The sequence below is a fragment of the Akebia trifoliata genome, chromosome 5 (genome assembly GCF_017979445.1).
Source record: "Akebia trifoliata isolate Shusen 1 chromosome 5, ASM1797944v1, whole genome shotgun sequence".
NCBI classification, from domain to species: Eukaryota; Viridiplantae; Streptophyta; class Magnoliopsida; order Ranunculales; family Lardizabalaceae; genus Akebia; species Akebia trifoliata.
In genome coordinates this window covers 26076845-26093794 of record NC_141379.1, presented here as the reverse complement: position 1 = coordinate 26093794, position 16950 = coordinate 26076845, and the positions used below count along the sequence as shown (strand labels likewise).

General features: G+C 35.1%; 1 protein-coding gene across 2 annotated transcripts; it reads left to right on the top strand.

The window, feature by feature from the left end:
- Positions 1–5549: 5549 nt before the first annotated feature.
- LOC147401818 (protein NRT1/ PTR FAMILY 5.10-like) lies at positions 5550–15160 on the top strand. 2 transcript variants are annotated; one of them, XM_086443231.1, is made up of 3 exons: positions 5550–6014; positions 13069–13610; positions 14266–15160. In XM_086443231.1, exons 1-3 carry the CDS (start codon positions 5649–5651, stop codon positions 15101–15103), a joined length of 1746 nt encoding a protein of 581 aa, XP_086299357.1. In that variant the 5' UTR covers positions 5550–5648; the 3' UTR covers positions 15104–15160. The 2 variants fall into 2 exon arrangements, with proteins under 2 accessions (XP_086299357.1, XP_086299359.1); XM_086443233.1 differs by having other exon boundaries at positions 5874–6014; positions 13012–13610.
- The last annotated feature ends 1790 nt before the right edge of the window (positions 15161–16950 follow it).

Here is a 16950-nt window from a genome sequence, read left to right as displayed (position 1 = left end):
AATATTCTTCATTAAGAATAAGCATCTCGGTAGTTGGAACATTTGTAACGTTTTGTTAGTAATGTGAGTAACAAGAAAGTTACTCATGTAGACACTCCATTTTTGCACTCGCATGATTAATCAACTCGTCAACCTGATTGTAACGGTTCCCAATGATAGATGATTATTCAAATGCTTTATTTTGTTACCAGATATGTTTCAGAAATTCGGATGAGGTATCTCGAACTGACAAAACTATAGAAACCACACTACGCTAGGAAAATATAACCCCAAAAACATATAAATCATCATTTTGCAGACAAAAAGAAGTTTTACGATAAAAATCACTAAAAAATGACTAAATTACTAAAATACCCCTAACCTCAAAACATCCCTAGAGCCTACATTACACTTAAGAATTTCCTTTCAAATACATAAAATAACAAATCAAAACCAAATAAATCATTTTATCAATTTTCATAAAATTTGATAAATTACGAAAATGCTCCTCATAAAGTTACATCCATTTTGCACAAAAAATTTCATAAAAGACACAAACCAATATTCTCATTGAATTCTTTACAAAAAATCGATTCCAAAACATCCTAGAACATAAAAAATTGACTTAAAACGCAAAAAATCATATCCGATGGCAAAACGATAATTTTACAATTTTAATAATTAAAATTTTTGAAATTAATAAATAAAACATAAAATAATGTAAATTGAAATATTAATAAAATTAATTTAAAAATCTGAACCAAAAAATCGATCAATTAGGATCTCAGACAAAATTGTTGATAGTTGCCCAGATATTTATTAAAGGACCATTTCATCTGGGGACCTAAAGAATTAAAGATATAATAAAGGGGAGGTTCTCCGAAAATATATTTTAAGTCAATCAAATAAGACTAAAAGTCAAAATCCTAATATAAACTAATCAAGTCAATCTCATAAGACTTAAGTCAAAACCCTAATCTAAACGAATCAAGTCAATCTCATAAGACTAAAGTCAAAACCCTAATTAAAACCTTAATCAAGTCAATCTCATATGACTAAAGTCAAAACCCTAATAAAACTAAGTCAATCTCATAAGACTAAAGTCAAAACCCTAAAGAAAACCTAATTAAACACAAACTCTACCCAAAAAAGTTTATAAATAGGAGCCTCCTTCGGATCCAAGAAAAAACCCTAGAAAAAGTAGGTTAGGAAGCCTCCCCAACCTTTTCAAAACCTTAATTTTGAAGCCTTAACTCCTTACCTAACATCCATACCCCAATTTTAGCTCAAAAAACACCCAAAAATTCTTTTAAAAATATCAAAAAATCCATCAAAAAATAAAAAAATACTCAGATCTAGGAAGAATATACTTCATCTTAAATAATCAGAAGCATATCCAGTGACGGAAACGAAGCAAGGAATCACAAGTAAGGAATCTTTTCACCAGTTCTGAGGGAACCATTGTTGTGATCATCAAGGTAAACTTTTTTTATTTTATTTTATTTTATTTTTATTTGTTTTAGGTCCTTTAGCAATGTAATATTCTTTGAGGAATAGTAGAGATCGACGTTTGCTGGGCGGGGTTGGTGCATAACACCTTCCAACCCCGTAACGTGATCCTTGGACCAGTATTTTTTTATAGTCAATGTTCGGTTCCTAAATCGTAATAACTAGGTGGCGACTCTCAAACCTCAAAAATAAAAAACGGATCCGCGCACCCTGCGGATCGAGAGCGCTTTCAACTCAATAGTAAATTCACTTTTTAAATCAATAGTCCTAATATGAATGGATAAATTAACTAATATACTATACATGATGCTGGATTTTTAAATAAATAGACAAAATGAATAACACTCGAAACAAGTTAATCTTTAATAAAATGGTAAAGAAATATCTCTATCTCACAAAAATAAAATAAAAATAAAAATATCATAAGAATATTGATCTTGGTGGTATATGTGATCAGAATGACGAGGTACACAAGTAATACAAAAGTACTAATTTGTATATTGATGCTTTAGTACTTGACTAGTATTGAACTCACTATTAATTCTTGATTTTATGATCGGTCTGGCAATTTATTATAATTATTTGATCAAATTTTTTGGTTCAGGTTGACTGTTGATCCCTAACAGAGATCAATCGTTTGATTATTATAAAATGTAAATAATCATTTGACAAATCAGTTTTATCGTACCATTGTGGTATACATGTGTCCTTAATCAATCTAGTCATTTACAAATCATATTTATAGTACAATTTGTTATTTTTTAATAAAAATAATATAGGAATTTTCCAAATTGTAAGTACAAAAAGATCCTTAAGTGGTATTCTATACTACCGGAGAGAATATCAAATCCCTATTATTTTAAATTAATTAATTACTTAAAAAAAACTACCAATTAATCTTATAAGCATTCATTACCTCTTTAATGAATAACAAAAATAATAAAAATATTTTTCAAAATTTATTTGAAATAAATTAAAATAATTTTGCAAGTGTGATGATATTCCCAAATATTCTAGAATTAAATATGTAGTAGTATATCGGAAGTAGTAAATCATAAAACAGTAAACATTCAGATATACCGTCCTAATAGCATCTCATGTTCTATTACATAATGGTCAAAAGTACTCTAAACTTGAAAATTTATTAACATAAGCACATATAGCTGACAATCACATTCTCAATTCCAACCAATCAAGATTTTCATTTTTGATTTCAAATTTAAACTTAAATATTTTATTTTTTTTATAGATAATTACCCAATGAAAATACATTTTCAAAATAGGGAGTCTTAAAAGTTTTTATAATGAACACTTTGTGAAAATTACTGTGAAAATCAATTTGTAAAATAAATTGATTTTCTGGTCTCACTCAAATTCAATTTTTTTTATTTCACGATATTTAAATATCAGAAAAAAGATCTAAAATGAATTATTCTACAATTTGATGCAATAATTTTGAATATAAATTATAAGAAATTTGAAACTAACTATTAAAATTGAAATAAAATAGATTTCATTGAAAACTATACTATGAATTTGAAATTATAAGGTTCCTATCTTCGCAACTGGATTTTATGCGTCTCTACGACATTAAAATGACTTTTCTAATTAATTTTCTCCACAATTTGACCAAATAATCCAGTGACTAAATAGATATCGAAGTCGTGAATATTTTCTTCTTTAATTCTGGATCTTAATTCACATCCTAAACTTGTTTAAATCTCGATTGAACGCAATATGTGCGAACTCACTCGCCTATGTTTCGATTTCAATCTCAAAGGTAGAATAAACATCAACTTGTTTTTTTTTACTTTATAATAATATAATACAATATATAAACGGAATACAATTGTGTATCAAATCTTCTAGCATATATCGTATTATATTATATAATATATAATATAATATAATAATATTTATGTATATATTAATTACATGCTACCCCTTTGAATATTTTTTAAATGTATAAAATAGATATAACGGCGGTTCTAAAAGTGCCGCTAATACCTGTAAATAGTGGCATTTCCTACTAAACCGTCGGTAATAGCTCTCAAATAATGGCGTTTTTATGAATACGCCGTTATTTAGTTTAAATATTTTTTAAATGTAAAAATAGATATAACGGCGGTTTGTAAAGTGCCGCTAATACATATGAAACACCGACATTTTCTACGCAACCGCCGGCAATATAACTTATATAACGGCATTTTAATCAAAACGCCGTTAATGAGCTTGAAACAACGGCATTTTAATCAAAACACCGTTAACTAAACTGCTAGTAATAGTTCAAATATTTTTAAATGTATAAAAAAGACTTAACGATGGTCATCAGGTGTCGCTGATACACTTGGAACAACAGCTTTTTTCTTTAGAATCACTAATAATTTAATCCATTCATTTTAAACGTCGGTAATACAGTCTTTAATGGTAGTAATTAATGATTCACCATTAACGCATTTAGTGTTTGATTATAATTATAAGTGGCAAAATATAAAAGTAGCAATCTCGCTAGCTTTTAACAAGATTGTCACTTTTCGAATAAATATTAGTGATCTCGTTACCTTTTGTAAGAGAGACGAAATCGTTACTTTAAAATCTTTGCAATCTCATTATGCATGCTTTTTGAAGTAAAATGAATAGTGTACTTGAATGGAAATTTTAACAAAAGTTGCACATATTTTCATAATTTTATCTAAAAAATCTTCAACCCTTTCCCTTTTATCTCATTAAACAATTTTATTTTAGTCTCTCTTACAAAACCTAAATTATGGCCATGTCATCAATTTGAAAACATAGGATATCATTAAAATGATCATAACGTGTAGAGTATGTCTAAATCATCCAACTAAAAAGCTTAACTTTATCTCACTAATGTTCAATGAATAATCATTTCGGCCTACTTTTAGGAAAAAAATCTTTGTACAAACAATATATTAAATTTGATTGGCAAACTTTTTTTTCTTTTTTTTATTATGATAATTTAGACACATACATGCATGTTAGTTATTTGAACAACCTTTCTTTATGAGTAGAGCTACCTTGAGTAGCGTAGTAAGATTTTAAATCTTACAAAGGTACGTTGGTCTCACATGGATTATTAAATTAGCAATCTAACAACGCAAGCTTTAGATTTCTTGGAAAAACTCATATTTAAGATAAAAAATTCATAAACAAAATCTTTCTGAGCTTGATCTTAGAAGTTAAAAATTGATGACTATCGAACTTCCAAATTTAAAACAAAAAGTCAATCTTGAAAATTAATTATTATTTTTTTTTGAATTCTTATAATTTTGTCCTTTATCACCTCATGGCATCAGATTAATTGATGATGTTAGAATCCATTCCAAGGTATGTTAAACAACAAATTTGAATGAGTTGTGTTGGAGTACCATTGAAATGTATATTGTGAGAGGACATTTTTGACATGGATGTGTGTCAGAACCATAGATATTTTTCATTGAGTGAGATATCAATGAAAGCATCTATGATTCTGACACACATCCACATCATAATATCCCCCACGATGTACATTTTAATGTTACTTAACATTATCCAATTTGAATTTATGACGTGTATCCTCATTCCAAATTAGCTCAATAACGAATTTGATAAATGAGTCAATTTTTGCTTATAGATCTTTTGCTCAGAGTGCTCACGGAGTCCTTGGGATACACAACCAACCTGACTGCCCTACCATCTATAGTTGTGTATCTCGAGCGAAAGAATCCATGGTTATTTGCACATGACACGTGGGTGAGTTTTTGACTCTGGCTGATGGGTTAAGTTAAAAAATCATTAGTCTTTTTATAATAATTAAAAAAAAAAAAAAATTGGAACTGTTGGGTTTGCCGGGTAAATCTCTCTAATATAAACCTAGTGGACCCGTTCCCAGGCATTTTAAGTTGATGAAAGTGGGGATAATGTAATGACGTGGCGGTATCTGCGTGCGTCTCATCATTTTTCTATACAGCATGTTGTATGAAAACCGTTCTCCCATTTCCAGTCGACGGTTGACTCCATCACTTGCACATTTCAAGCAGAAGAAACAAAACAAAAGCTATCAGACAAAGTTTTGTTATAAAAATAAATATACAATAATCGATGTATTATATCAAACCGGTTGATTGGAGAGAGAGAGAGAGAGAAGTGGGTGGTAAAAAATGGCCGCCTCTGGTTCTTCAACTGGTGGTGCAAGTGAAGCTCTACTGCTACGAGAAGAGATCGTTGAAGGAGTGGTGGACTACAAAGGAAGGAAAGTGAATAATAGATCAAAGTATGGTGGATGGAGATCTGCTTCTTTCATTATTGGAGTTGAGATCGCAGAGAGATTTGCTTATTATGGAATCTCATCAAACCTCATAACCTATCTCACTGGCCCTCTTCGCCAATCAACGGTCTCTGCTGCAGAGAATGTGAACGCGTGGTCTGGTGCAGTATCTATGCTTCCTCTACTTGGGGCTTTTGTTGCTGATTCGTATCTTGGAAAATATTGGACTATCGTCTTCTCTTCTCTTCTTTATGTTCTGGTTCGTCTCTCTCTCCCTCTCTCTCGATCTCGATCTTGATTTCGTGTTTAAGGATTTGTCTATTGTCCAACGAACGGCTGAATTTCTTCCCATCTCAGCCGTTCGTTGAACATTTGATCTTCACCGTTCGTTAGATCCTGGAATTTTCAGGTACAGTACAACAGCGATGAGCTAGTGCAGTCCTCCCATGAGAGTACGTCAGCCTTAGGAATAGACTAGCGGCGAATGTTAAGATGCACATTAAGAAATAGAGGGCCGATTTTCCAACTCAATTTTATCAGAATAACTCAAAAACTCACTGACGTGGCATGTGGTAGAACCGTAGATTTTTCCCCTCGCCCTGCATAACTGCACATTTTTACGGGCAGTTGCAGGGTAAAAACCTACGGTACACAACAAGCAAGCGAGGATATTTTTTTTTTTGTAGGAAACAAGAGTCGTGCTACCGTTGTCCCATTTACTTTTTACGCACATCGAATTACTTTCCAAAGTCACATGCACCTTACAGAAATACCTCATCGAATTATTTTCCACACCCACCATCTTCAACACAGCCCAGCTAACAAAAATCCCAGTTCTCCTCTCTCTCTCTCTCTTCATACTTCTTCATATTTATCTCCTTTTGAGTTTTGTGAGAAATAGAATCAATGAGTGTTTTTTTCTTTAATTTTTTTATTTAATTTTTTTATCTTTTTACTTTTTTGCATTTAATCATAGAAGATGGAAAAACCACCGTTAAATTCCGACCGAACTAGTGAAACAATGAATTTCCTGTAATGTCTTCCTCTCTTACCATCATTGAAGAGAGGAGAGCTTTATTTATAGAAGATACATTCCTCTTATGGGAGATTTACACAGTGTATACTTTCTATAAACATAATGTCAAAGAGAGAAAGTTTCCTTATTACATAGATTTCTAGATAAACATTCCTAACATAGAGATATCAAAGAGGGCTCTCATATGGTAGCAACATCTAGGAGATCCTATAGTGCAGGATTCTTGTGATTTCCTTCTATATGCCCCCTCAAGTTAGGCGGGCTTTCTTGAACGGTTAACTTGGATCGAAGAGTAGAAAATTGCGGATAAGTGAGGCCCTTGGTAAATATATCGGCAATTTGATCTTTAGAGGATATGAACCGAACATCAAGAGCTCGACTAGCAACTTTTTCGCGCACAAAGTGATAATCAATCTCAATATGTTTAGTGCGAGCATGAAAAATCGGATTCGCGGTAAGATAAGTAGCACCAATGTTATCACACCAAAGTATAGGGGGAGAGACATTAGAAATACCAAGTTCACGTAGAAGAGATTGAATCCATGTCAACTCAGCTGTAGCAATAGCCACTCCTCTATATTCTGATTCAGTACTGGACGTGGAGACGGTCTTTTGTTTGCGGGCACTCCAAGATATAAGGTTCGGACCTAGAAAAATGCAATATCCACTAGTAGAACGACGATCATCTGGACAACCAGCCCAATCGGCATCAGAGAAAGCACTCAAGGCAAAGGATTTGGATGGTCGTAAGTGAAGACCATAATGAGTTGTATTCTTGAGATAACGTAAAATACGTTTAACAGCATTCCAATGCTCTTTAGAGGGATTCTGCATGAATTGACACACCTTACTGACAGAGAATGCAATGTCTGGTCTAGTAAGAGTGAGATATTGTAAAGCACCAATAACACTCCGATATTGGGTTAGATCAGATAGCGTAGAGCCAGAGTGCTTGGAGAGTTTCGAACGGCCACACATAGGAGTATTGACTGATTTTGCTCCATCCATTTTAGTTTTTCGTAGTAGATCAACTGTGTACTTCCTTTGAGAGAGGAATAAGTTGGTGGCACTACGATGTGCCTCAATACCCAGAAAGTAACTCAAAGAGCCGAGATCTTTGATGGCAAAAGTGGATTGGAGCTGTGAAATAAGATCTTGAATGCAATCCATGTTAGACCCAGTGATAATGATGTCATCAACGTAGACAAGCATATAAATCATAGACTGAGGCGTGGATTTGATAAATAAGGAGCTATCTGCTTTAGAATCAAGGAAGCCAATGTTCTGAAGAAAAGAACGGTGCCTGTTTAAGACCATAAAGAGACTTATGTAATCGACACACGTGATGAGGGAAGCGAGGATCAGTGAACCCAGGAGGTTGTTTCATATACACCTCCTCATCAAGGACGCCATGAAGAAAGGCATTTTGAATGTCCAACTGATGCAGCGGCCATCCTTTAGACAATGCAATACTTAGAACAGTGCGAATAGTGCATGGTTTAACAACCGGACTGAATGTTTCACCGTAGTCAATGCCTTCTTGTTGATTAAAGCCCTTAGCAACAAGACGGACTTTGTAACGCTCAATGGACCCATCAGGTTTCCTTTTTAATTTGAAGACCCATTTACTGCCCACAATATTCAACTTTGGAGTAGAGGGAACTAAACTCCAAGTACCATTACGTATGAGTGCATTAATCTCTATAACCATGGCAAACCGCCAATTAGGATCACCATTTGCTTGAGAAAAACATGTGGGCTCATCCAGAACGTCATTAGGGAGAGGGTGTTTGGTGGCAGTGAAAGCTTTGGGCTTAAAGACACCCATTTTTCCTCTTGTAATCATAACATGGTCATTTTGTACCATAGGGGGAACAGGAGATGATGGTAATGGCGACTCGATTGGATCATGTTGGTGATTTAGGGGAGGTTGGTTGGTTGGAGGGGAATGTGATTGGTCAGAAGGTAAAGATGTGAGTGGTCAAGAGACACGAGATGATGAGGGTAATATAGGGGAAATAGGTGGCGAGGAAATGGGTGGCAAAATGGGCGATTGTAGAGGGAAGCCATGTGGCATAGTAGTGTGCAAGGGTTGTGGGGGTGGTGCAGATATGGGAAAGGGAACATGACGTAAAATAGGCGAAGAGCTATTCTTCAAAGCCACAAATGGGAAGGTCCCTTCATCAAATACAACGTGACGGGAAATGTACAAACGATTTGTGGGTAAGTGAAGGCATCGATAACCTTTATGAGAAGGACTATACCCAAGAAACACACAAGGGAGAGAACGAGACTGAAGCTTGTTAGCGTTGTAAGGGCGAAGGTATGGATAACAAGTGCACCCAAAGACACGAAGAGTAGTGTAATCAGGGTTTTTGTTGAATAAGACTTCAAGGGGAGACTTGTTATGAAGGACCGAAGAGGGGAGGCGATTCACCAAATAGCAAGCAGTTTGAAAAGCATCGGCCCAATAGTCATAAGGAGCATAAGCAGTAGCCATAAGGGTAAGTCCTGTCTCTACAATGTGTCGATGACGACGTTATGCTAAGTCGTTTTGTTGAGAAGTGTGTGGGCATGAGAACCGATGGGTAATGCCATGAGAATCAAAAAAGGACTTGAATTTACGTAATTCCCCAGCATTGTCAGATTGAAAGACTTTGATCTTTTGACTAAGTAAATTCTCAATTTTGGTTTTAAAGGAAATAAACACTGTCAAAGCATCAGATTTATGAGATAAGGGAAAAATCCAAACATATCGACTAAAAGCATCCATAAAAAGTAAGTAATATCTAAAACCATCACGAGATATAAAGGGTGAAGGGCCCCAAATATCAGAAACAATTAACTCCAGTGGAGATTTATAAATGGTTGAACGAGAAACAAATGGAAGTTTGTGACTCTTGCTAACTTGACAAGAAGAACAAAAACTAGACTCTTTGGTCCTAATAGGAAGAGAATGAGATGCTACAATAGCTTTAACAGTTTTCAGCATAGGGTGCCCAAGACGTTGATGCCAAATGTCCATGGAGGTACGTTCACCAATGAAGGCGAATGGGAAGATAGGAGATGGTGGAGTGTCATGATAGCATCCTAGTGAGTAGAGACCTCCCTTATTCGGCCCTTGAAGAACTACCTTCCCCGTGCATCGGTCCTTAACAACAAAAAAGGTTGGGTGAAACTCAAAGATAACATTATTATCAGAAGTAAATTTAGAAACTGATAATAAGTTTGTGAAAATTTTAGGAACATGAAGAATGTTGTCAAGAATGAAGGTTTTATTATCATGGGTGAAGGTGGACTTACCAACATGAGATATGGAAAGGTTAGAGCCATTACCAACACGCAACTGATCCGGACCATCATACTCGGAGCGGATGTGAAGATTGTTCAAATCAGATGTAACATGATTAGTAGCACCACTGTCAGGATAACAGTTGATGTCAGATGGGGAGGAATGGGCAGCCACATAGGCAGCAATATTGGGTGTTGTAGATGAAGGATGATAACTCTGATCAAACCTGTACCAACATGTCCCTGCTGTGTGGTTCTTGCGGCCACATAATTGACCAGGGCCAGCCTGTGGGGATGGATGCTGAGGACGTTGTCCTTGGTGATTACGACCATTGTTACGGCCATGATTGCGTCCGCGTTGCTGATTTTGTTGGCCTCGTGTGTAGGGTGGAGGGCCATGTGGACCACGTTTGGTGGTAGCAACATTAGCCAGCGGGGATGTTGATAGTATAGCATGTTGTGAATTAAGACGCATCTCAAAAGCCATTAGATGGGCTTGAAAGTCATCCATGGGTAAATCCTCAAGGGTAGCAGTCAAGGAAGTCACAACAGCGTCGTATGTAGAGTCGAGGCCATTGAGAATACACTGCTGTAAATCAGATTCTGGCATAGGATGACTGGACGCAGCAAGGCTATCGGTGAGCTGTTTCGCTCGGGAAAAATAATCTGACATAGATTGACTACCTTTTCGTATGGTCTATAGCTCGCGTCGGAGGTGCATGAGGTGAGCACGAGAGCGTGAGGCAAATTGTTTCTCAAGTGCGAGCCAGACTGCACGAGTAGTGGTGTGTCCAACAACTTGAGCAAGCACAGGTTCTGTGAGAGATGACAGAAGCCAGCCAAGAAGCACTTGATCTTGTTTCCGCCAAATGAGATAGGCGGGATTGATGGAGCCATCGCCATTGGGGAGCATACGAGGGGGACAATGGAGAGACCCATCAATGTAGCCCTCTAAGTTGTAGCCGATTAGTAAAGGCATGAATTGAGAACGCCATAGCAAGTAATTATTCCGGTCAAGTTTAACAGAAATGAGGTGGTGAATGTGAGTGAGGGAAGGAGAGGGAAGAGGGAGGGCATGAGGAGATGGTGTTTGAAGGATGGGGCTGGAACAGGATGTCTGTGTGGGAGAACTCTCAACCACTTTGTTTGAGTTGGAAGAATTGGCAGCCATAGGTGATGAAGAAAGATTGATCGACTGCTCTGATACCAAGTGAAACAATGAATTTCCTGTAATGTTTTCCTCTCTTACCATCATTGAAGAGAGGAGAGCTTTATTTATAGAAGATACATTCCTCTTATGGGAGATTTACACAGTGTATACTTTCTATAAACATAATGTCAAAGAGAGAAAGTTTCCTTATTACATAGATTTCTAGATAAACATTCCTAACATAGAGATATCAAAGAGGGCTCTCATATGGCAGCAACATCTAGGAGATCCTATAGTGTAGGATTCTTGTGATTTCCTTCTATAGAACTTGTTCTAACAACTTTAGTAGGTACCTATTGAAGATAACTTCCTATCAATTATTACAAAATCATTTCAGTAGGTACCTACCGAATTTGCTAGAACAAATGCGGTCTGAACCTACTTAATAGAACTGTAAAAAAAACTTTGAGTTCATCCATTTGAAATCGTTGTTTTTCAAGGTTTTAAGGTGGGTTTTCCTTCTTTGATGATCAAATGCAAAAAAAAGGTTAAAAAAAAAGATTTTTCAAAGAAAAAAAATCCCTAAAACTTAATCTCCATTGATTCAACCTCTCACAAACTCAAAAAGTGATGAATTTGAAGAAGAAGAACAAGAGGATTGAAAGAGAGAGAGAGAGGTAGATGGTGGAGAAGGAAAGAATGGATAGAGAAGATGGATTGAATTTTTTTGATCGATAGATGGCGAAGATGATGGGTGTACAAAAATGTAATTTCCTATTTATTTATTTTTATTTTTTTAAACTTAAGTGGGCACAAAGAGCAAACATGGTGGGCGCAACCAGCACAACTCAAACTACAAAGGAGTTGTAATGAATTGAATGACAAAGCTTTAGCACCCAACTTTTACTTATTGCATCCCAATTAACTTTTTTTTTTTTGTTAGATTTCTATTTTTTGGATTTAGGATTTTATATGAGCCTAACCATAATTATAAACAACTACTAAAATTATTTGAACGAGTATTATAATGTTTTGTAGCGTTGAGATATAATTTGAACCAAACATGTTTGAAGGTTGTGTTTTAATCTTTAATTGGGATGTAATAAGTAAAAGTTGGGGTGCTAATAGCAGCTCTCAAAATTTTTTTTTGCTCAGATTTTTTCCTCACAGCCCTCATAGGTTTACAAAACTACCTTGTCGGACTATAACAAAGAAAATCCCAATAAAGAATTGGGTTGTTTTGCTAATGTGACCACATAAATGGGGGATAAGTGATGAAATATCCCAATTATTTATGGTGGGAGTCCATGACTGGGTCTCGAGGAGTACTACATCCTCTGTCCAAATGAGCTTTCAAAATTGTCAATCCTAAGGAGGTTGTACTCCCAACTTGCTAAAATGGTTAAAGTCTGTGAGTGTTGATACAACCCACCTTCACTTACTAATTGCTAGCCACTAAATCACTTGCTTACTAAAAAAGATGTCCTGTTTATTGGATTGTCTTTCAATTCGGCCCAAGTTGGATAACTCTAATTGTCCAATAAAATAACGACAATTTCATTATGTTTGATGATTTCTATCTATTGAACTTGAGTATTTTTCGTCAAGGGTGTGAAGAATCAATCTTTGTGACTTCCCGAGTCTTTGAATTTGATCATTTTTCATGGTGGACATAAAAGACCAGTACTAATTCTAACCACTATTTCTCTGTCTGGCCATGGTGATTAATGCTCAAAATCAAATAGCTTGATCACCAATCAAGTTGATTTTTGTGTGCAGCTATAGCTAATGGGATGGGAGATGTTCTTATCTTGTTTAGTTGAATGGGAATTACAGGGACTTGGATTGTTAACACTCTCAGCCATTCTTCCTTCTCAAGACTCACCTGATTGCCAGAACAATGCGAACTCTTGTCCTCCTCCTACTCTCCGAATAGTATTCTTCTTCTCCTCTTTGTATTTAGTGGCATTTGCGCAGTCAGGGCATAAGCCATGTGTACAAGCTTTTGGAGCTGATCAATTTGATGGGCAAGACCCAGAGGAGAGCAAATCTAAGAGCTCATTCTTCAATTGGTGGTATTTTGGATTATGTGCGGGTACCACTTTTACACTATTGATCTTGAACTACATCCAAGACAACCTGAGTTGGGGTCTTGGATTTGGTATTCCATGTGCTTCAATGGCAGCAGCACTTTTTGTTTTCTTGCTTGGAACCAGAACATACCGTTATAATTTCAAAGAGGATAAGAGGAGCCCTTTTGTGAGAATTGCTCAAGTGTTTGTTGTAGCAGTGAAGAATTGGAAAACCACACCTTCATATTCCCCCGAGTTAGAGGAAGCAAGACAAACTTCAGGCCATGTTGGTTCTCACCAATTCAAGTAAGAGAAATTATTATTATTATTAAATTATTTTTTGGCCTATTTCGCAACAATGAAAAATGAATCCGTTTTTTATCCATAACTATTCCTGGATGGACCCCAATGTTGCTTAGCTCTTGCTAGGCTTGCTTTCCCTGATCTTGACCCTAATGTAAGTTGAGTTTAAAAAGTACAGAAGTAATAATGCGTCTTGGCCATTATTTGTTGTTATCGTAGTTTTGAACTTTTAGTTGTGTTGGATTATGACAGCAGATGGAATCTGATGCACTATATGGTTTGCGCTCTGGTTGATCAGTCTCCTTTAACGGGACTCCATTAATAATGAATACATCAATACATGTGTTTCACAATCCGAAAATGATAAATAATATATTTTCTTGTGAAAAATTGGCAAAATATTATTTGGTTTATCTAACAATGATATAACAATATTATAATGCATGCATTTCCTTGCTAACAGTCATAAGATAGGATAAAGAAATACTTTGAGTGAAAATATAGCTTTAGATAGAATTTAATGTTTAAATAAGATTCATATTTGGGGCCCCATATTTGGGATAAGGAACAGATGATTATGATTTTATGGGGAAAGTCTCAAAACTACTTCACCATATTCTAATTTAAAAGAAAGCTTGATTTTTTTTTTCTCGTACAGGTGTCTTGACAAAGCCTTGATCCCTGTATCAAACACTTCATATGATTCAAGAAAAGATTGGAATGTATGTAGTATCAGTCAAGTAGAAGAAGCAAAATCAGTGCTGCGGTTGGTTCCAATATGGGCAACATGTTTAATATATGCAGTCGTATTTTCTCAATCCTCGACCTTCTTCACTAAGCAAGGCAGCACCATGGACAGATCAATAGGATCAAGCTTCAAGATTCCAGCTGCCTCACTCCAAACCTTTATCAGCATTTCTATAGTTCTCTTCATTCCCATTTATGACCGTGTATTTGTTCCTATTGCTAGAAGGATCACAGGGAAGTCCTCGGGGATAACAATGCTTCAGAGAATTGGTTGTGGGATGTTTTTTTCTATGATCTCAATGATGGTGGCAGCTCTAACTGAGATGAAAAGGCTTAAAATTGCTCTAGATTTTGGATTGGTGGACATTCCAGAGGCAACGGTTCCTATGAGTGTGTGGTGGTTGGCTCCTCAATATATCTTTATTGGAATTGCTGATGTCTTCACTATGGTTGGTCTGCAAGAATTTTTTTACGATCAAGTGCCAGATGGGCTTAGGAGTCTGGGTCTTGCCCTCTATTTGAGCATCTTCGGAGTAGGGAGCTTTCTTAGTAGCTTCCTCATTTCAATCATTGAGAAGGTGACTAGTAGAGGTGGTCAAGATAGTTGGTTTTCGAACAATCTCAACCAAGCACATTTGGATTACTTTTATTGGCTTCTTGCAGGACTAAGCATGGTAGAGTTGGTTGTCTACCTGTATTTTTCCAAATCCTATATCTACAATAGAAAAAATACAGTGTGTTATTTGTAATTTTTGTTTTTTTTAATTGATACAATTATTATTAGTAGTATATTTTTATTATTATTAGAGGTTATTTTTAGTTGTACTGCACAAACAAAGGAGAAGAGAAGCATGAACTGTGCGCATTCCTTGACCCATTGAAATTGAGGTGGCAAGCCCTTAGCGGGCAAGTGTTTTTCCACATCAAAGTCTTTCAAAAGATTCAATCATGGAAAATTATGCATACTTCTAATCTTACTAAGAGTATGTCCTGTGCTTGGGTGGCTACACACATCAGTATTTGGGCTGCAACGTGGGTGGGTTCGAGGGTAATCTCGGGCTCAACCAAAGTTTAGAGCCCACAACCTGAGCTCAACTCAACCCGACCATCGACCATCGACCATTGGCCTTGATTTCATTAACCCGAGTTCAACTCATGATTGTGCTTCTAAAATCAGGTTGAGTTTCGGTTAGCCCGAGTTAGGTAACTTTTGGTGGGGTGAGCTCTTCATCTTCAAAAATTTGTACCATTATACATAAAAATATATAACAATAGATTTAAATATAAAGAAAAATAAATGAAAATATTTTTTTTCCTTACTTTTTCAAATATATTTAAGAAGAGTGAACTATTTAAAATAAAAAATAAAAAGATACTTATATGTTGTATATTGCATCGGGTTGAGTTGGGTTGTCTGAACCCTCAACCTGAATTGAATTCAGTTTGAGCTTTCGTAGCCTAGACTTGCCCATTGATGGGGCTGAGCTCAGGTTGGCCCACCTTTCAACCCTAATCAATATGATATTGATATTGAAAGGTCCCAACATGCCCCTCTATTATTTGAGATGCCCACCAAATTTTCAAAGTAATGACGTGCTCACAACGACCCAAATGCCGTCATCTTAAATCTTTGTCTAAGATCCCTTGTAAACTATTGATCTCAACAAGAAGGTGGCATGTGCAAATGCACATGGATCTGAAGGGCTTATTTATAATTTTAAAATTAATTAAAGAGTAATTTTGAAAATTATCTAATGTGATTTTAAGGACATGCGAATGGAATTTTTTAGGTTTTTGACAAAAATGACCTTGATTATATTAAGTTTAAATGTTAAGATGTTTGCAATTTTGGAATCCAAATTAAATTTGGCATGGAATAACTTTTACTCTACCTTTTTTCATTATAATAGTAATGATAAAATTAGTCTTAGTACATTTCAACACTTTATATTCTTTCCAAGGAGAAAGTTCCAAAGAGCATAAAATCTTAAAATTATGTGGGGATTCTCCTAGGGTCACCTAAAAAAAAAAAAAAAAAAAATCTTAAAATTAATGCAAAAATAATAACCTAAAGTACAAATTTGGCAAAAAAATCAAAGTAAAAATCCATCATCTTTTTCTTCTCAAAAATCTTATCTTTCACTTAGGGTTTGAAGGAAATAAAATGTTGATTGTATCTTATACTATGTGTAATTCCTTGAGAAATAATGAAGTGCGTAAATATAATATTATTTGTAACATACAGATGTAAAGCTTATTTCATCATTTTTCACACTTATAATCTTTTTCTTTTTAAGAGTAGAAAGGTAATTTCATTCAGGTACGGTTAGTCACTTTAAAAATATTATTATCAGAAAAAATATTTATCTTTTTTACATGAGTTTAATGAACTCTTGTATAGGAAAAATCATAATTTAATTGACAATTAAGAATCTCCTTATATTAGGAAAGTAACCGTCATTTGTATTTGAATAATTTACATCTTCAGACACCCAAATATTTAAATTTCACTTTGACCAAAACATAAGAAATGCTTAGAATATATATATTCATAAAACATATCAGATTTTCCAAATTTTCAGAAACATAAAATTTT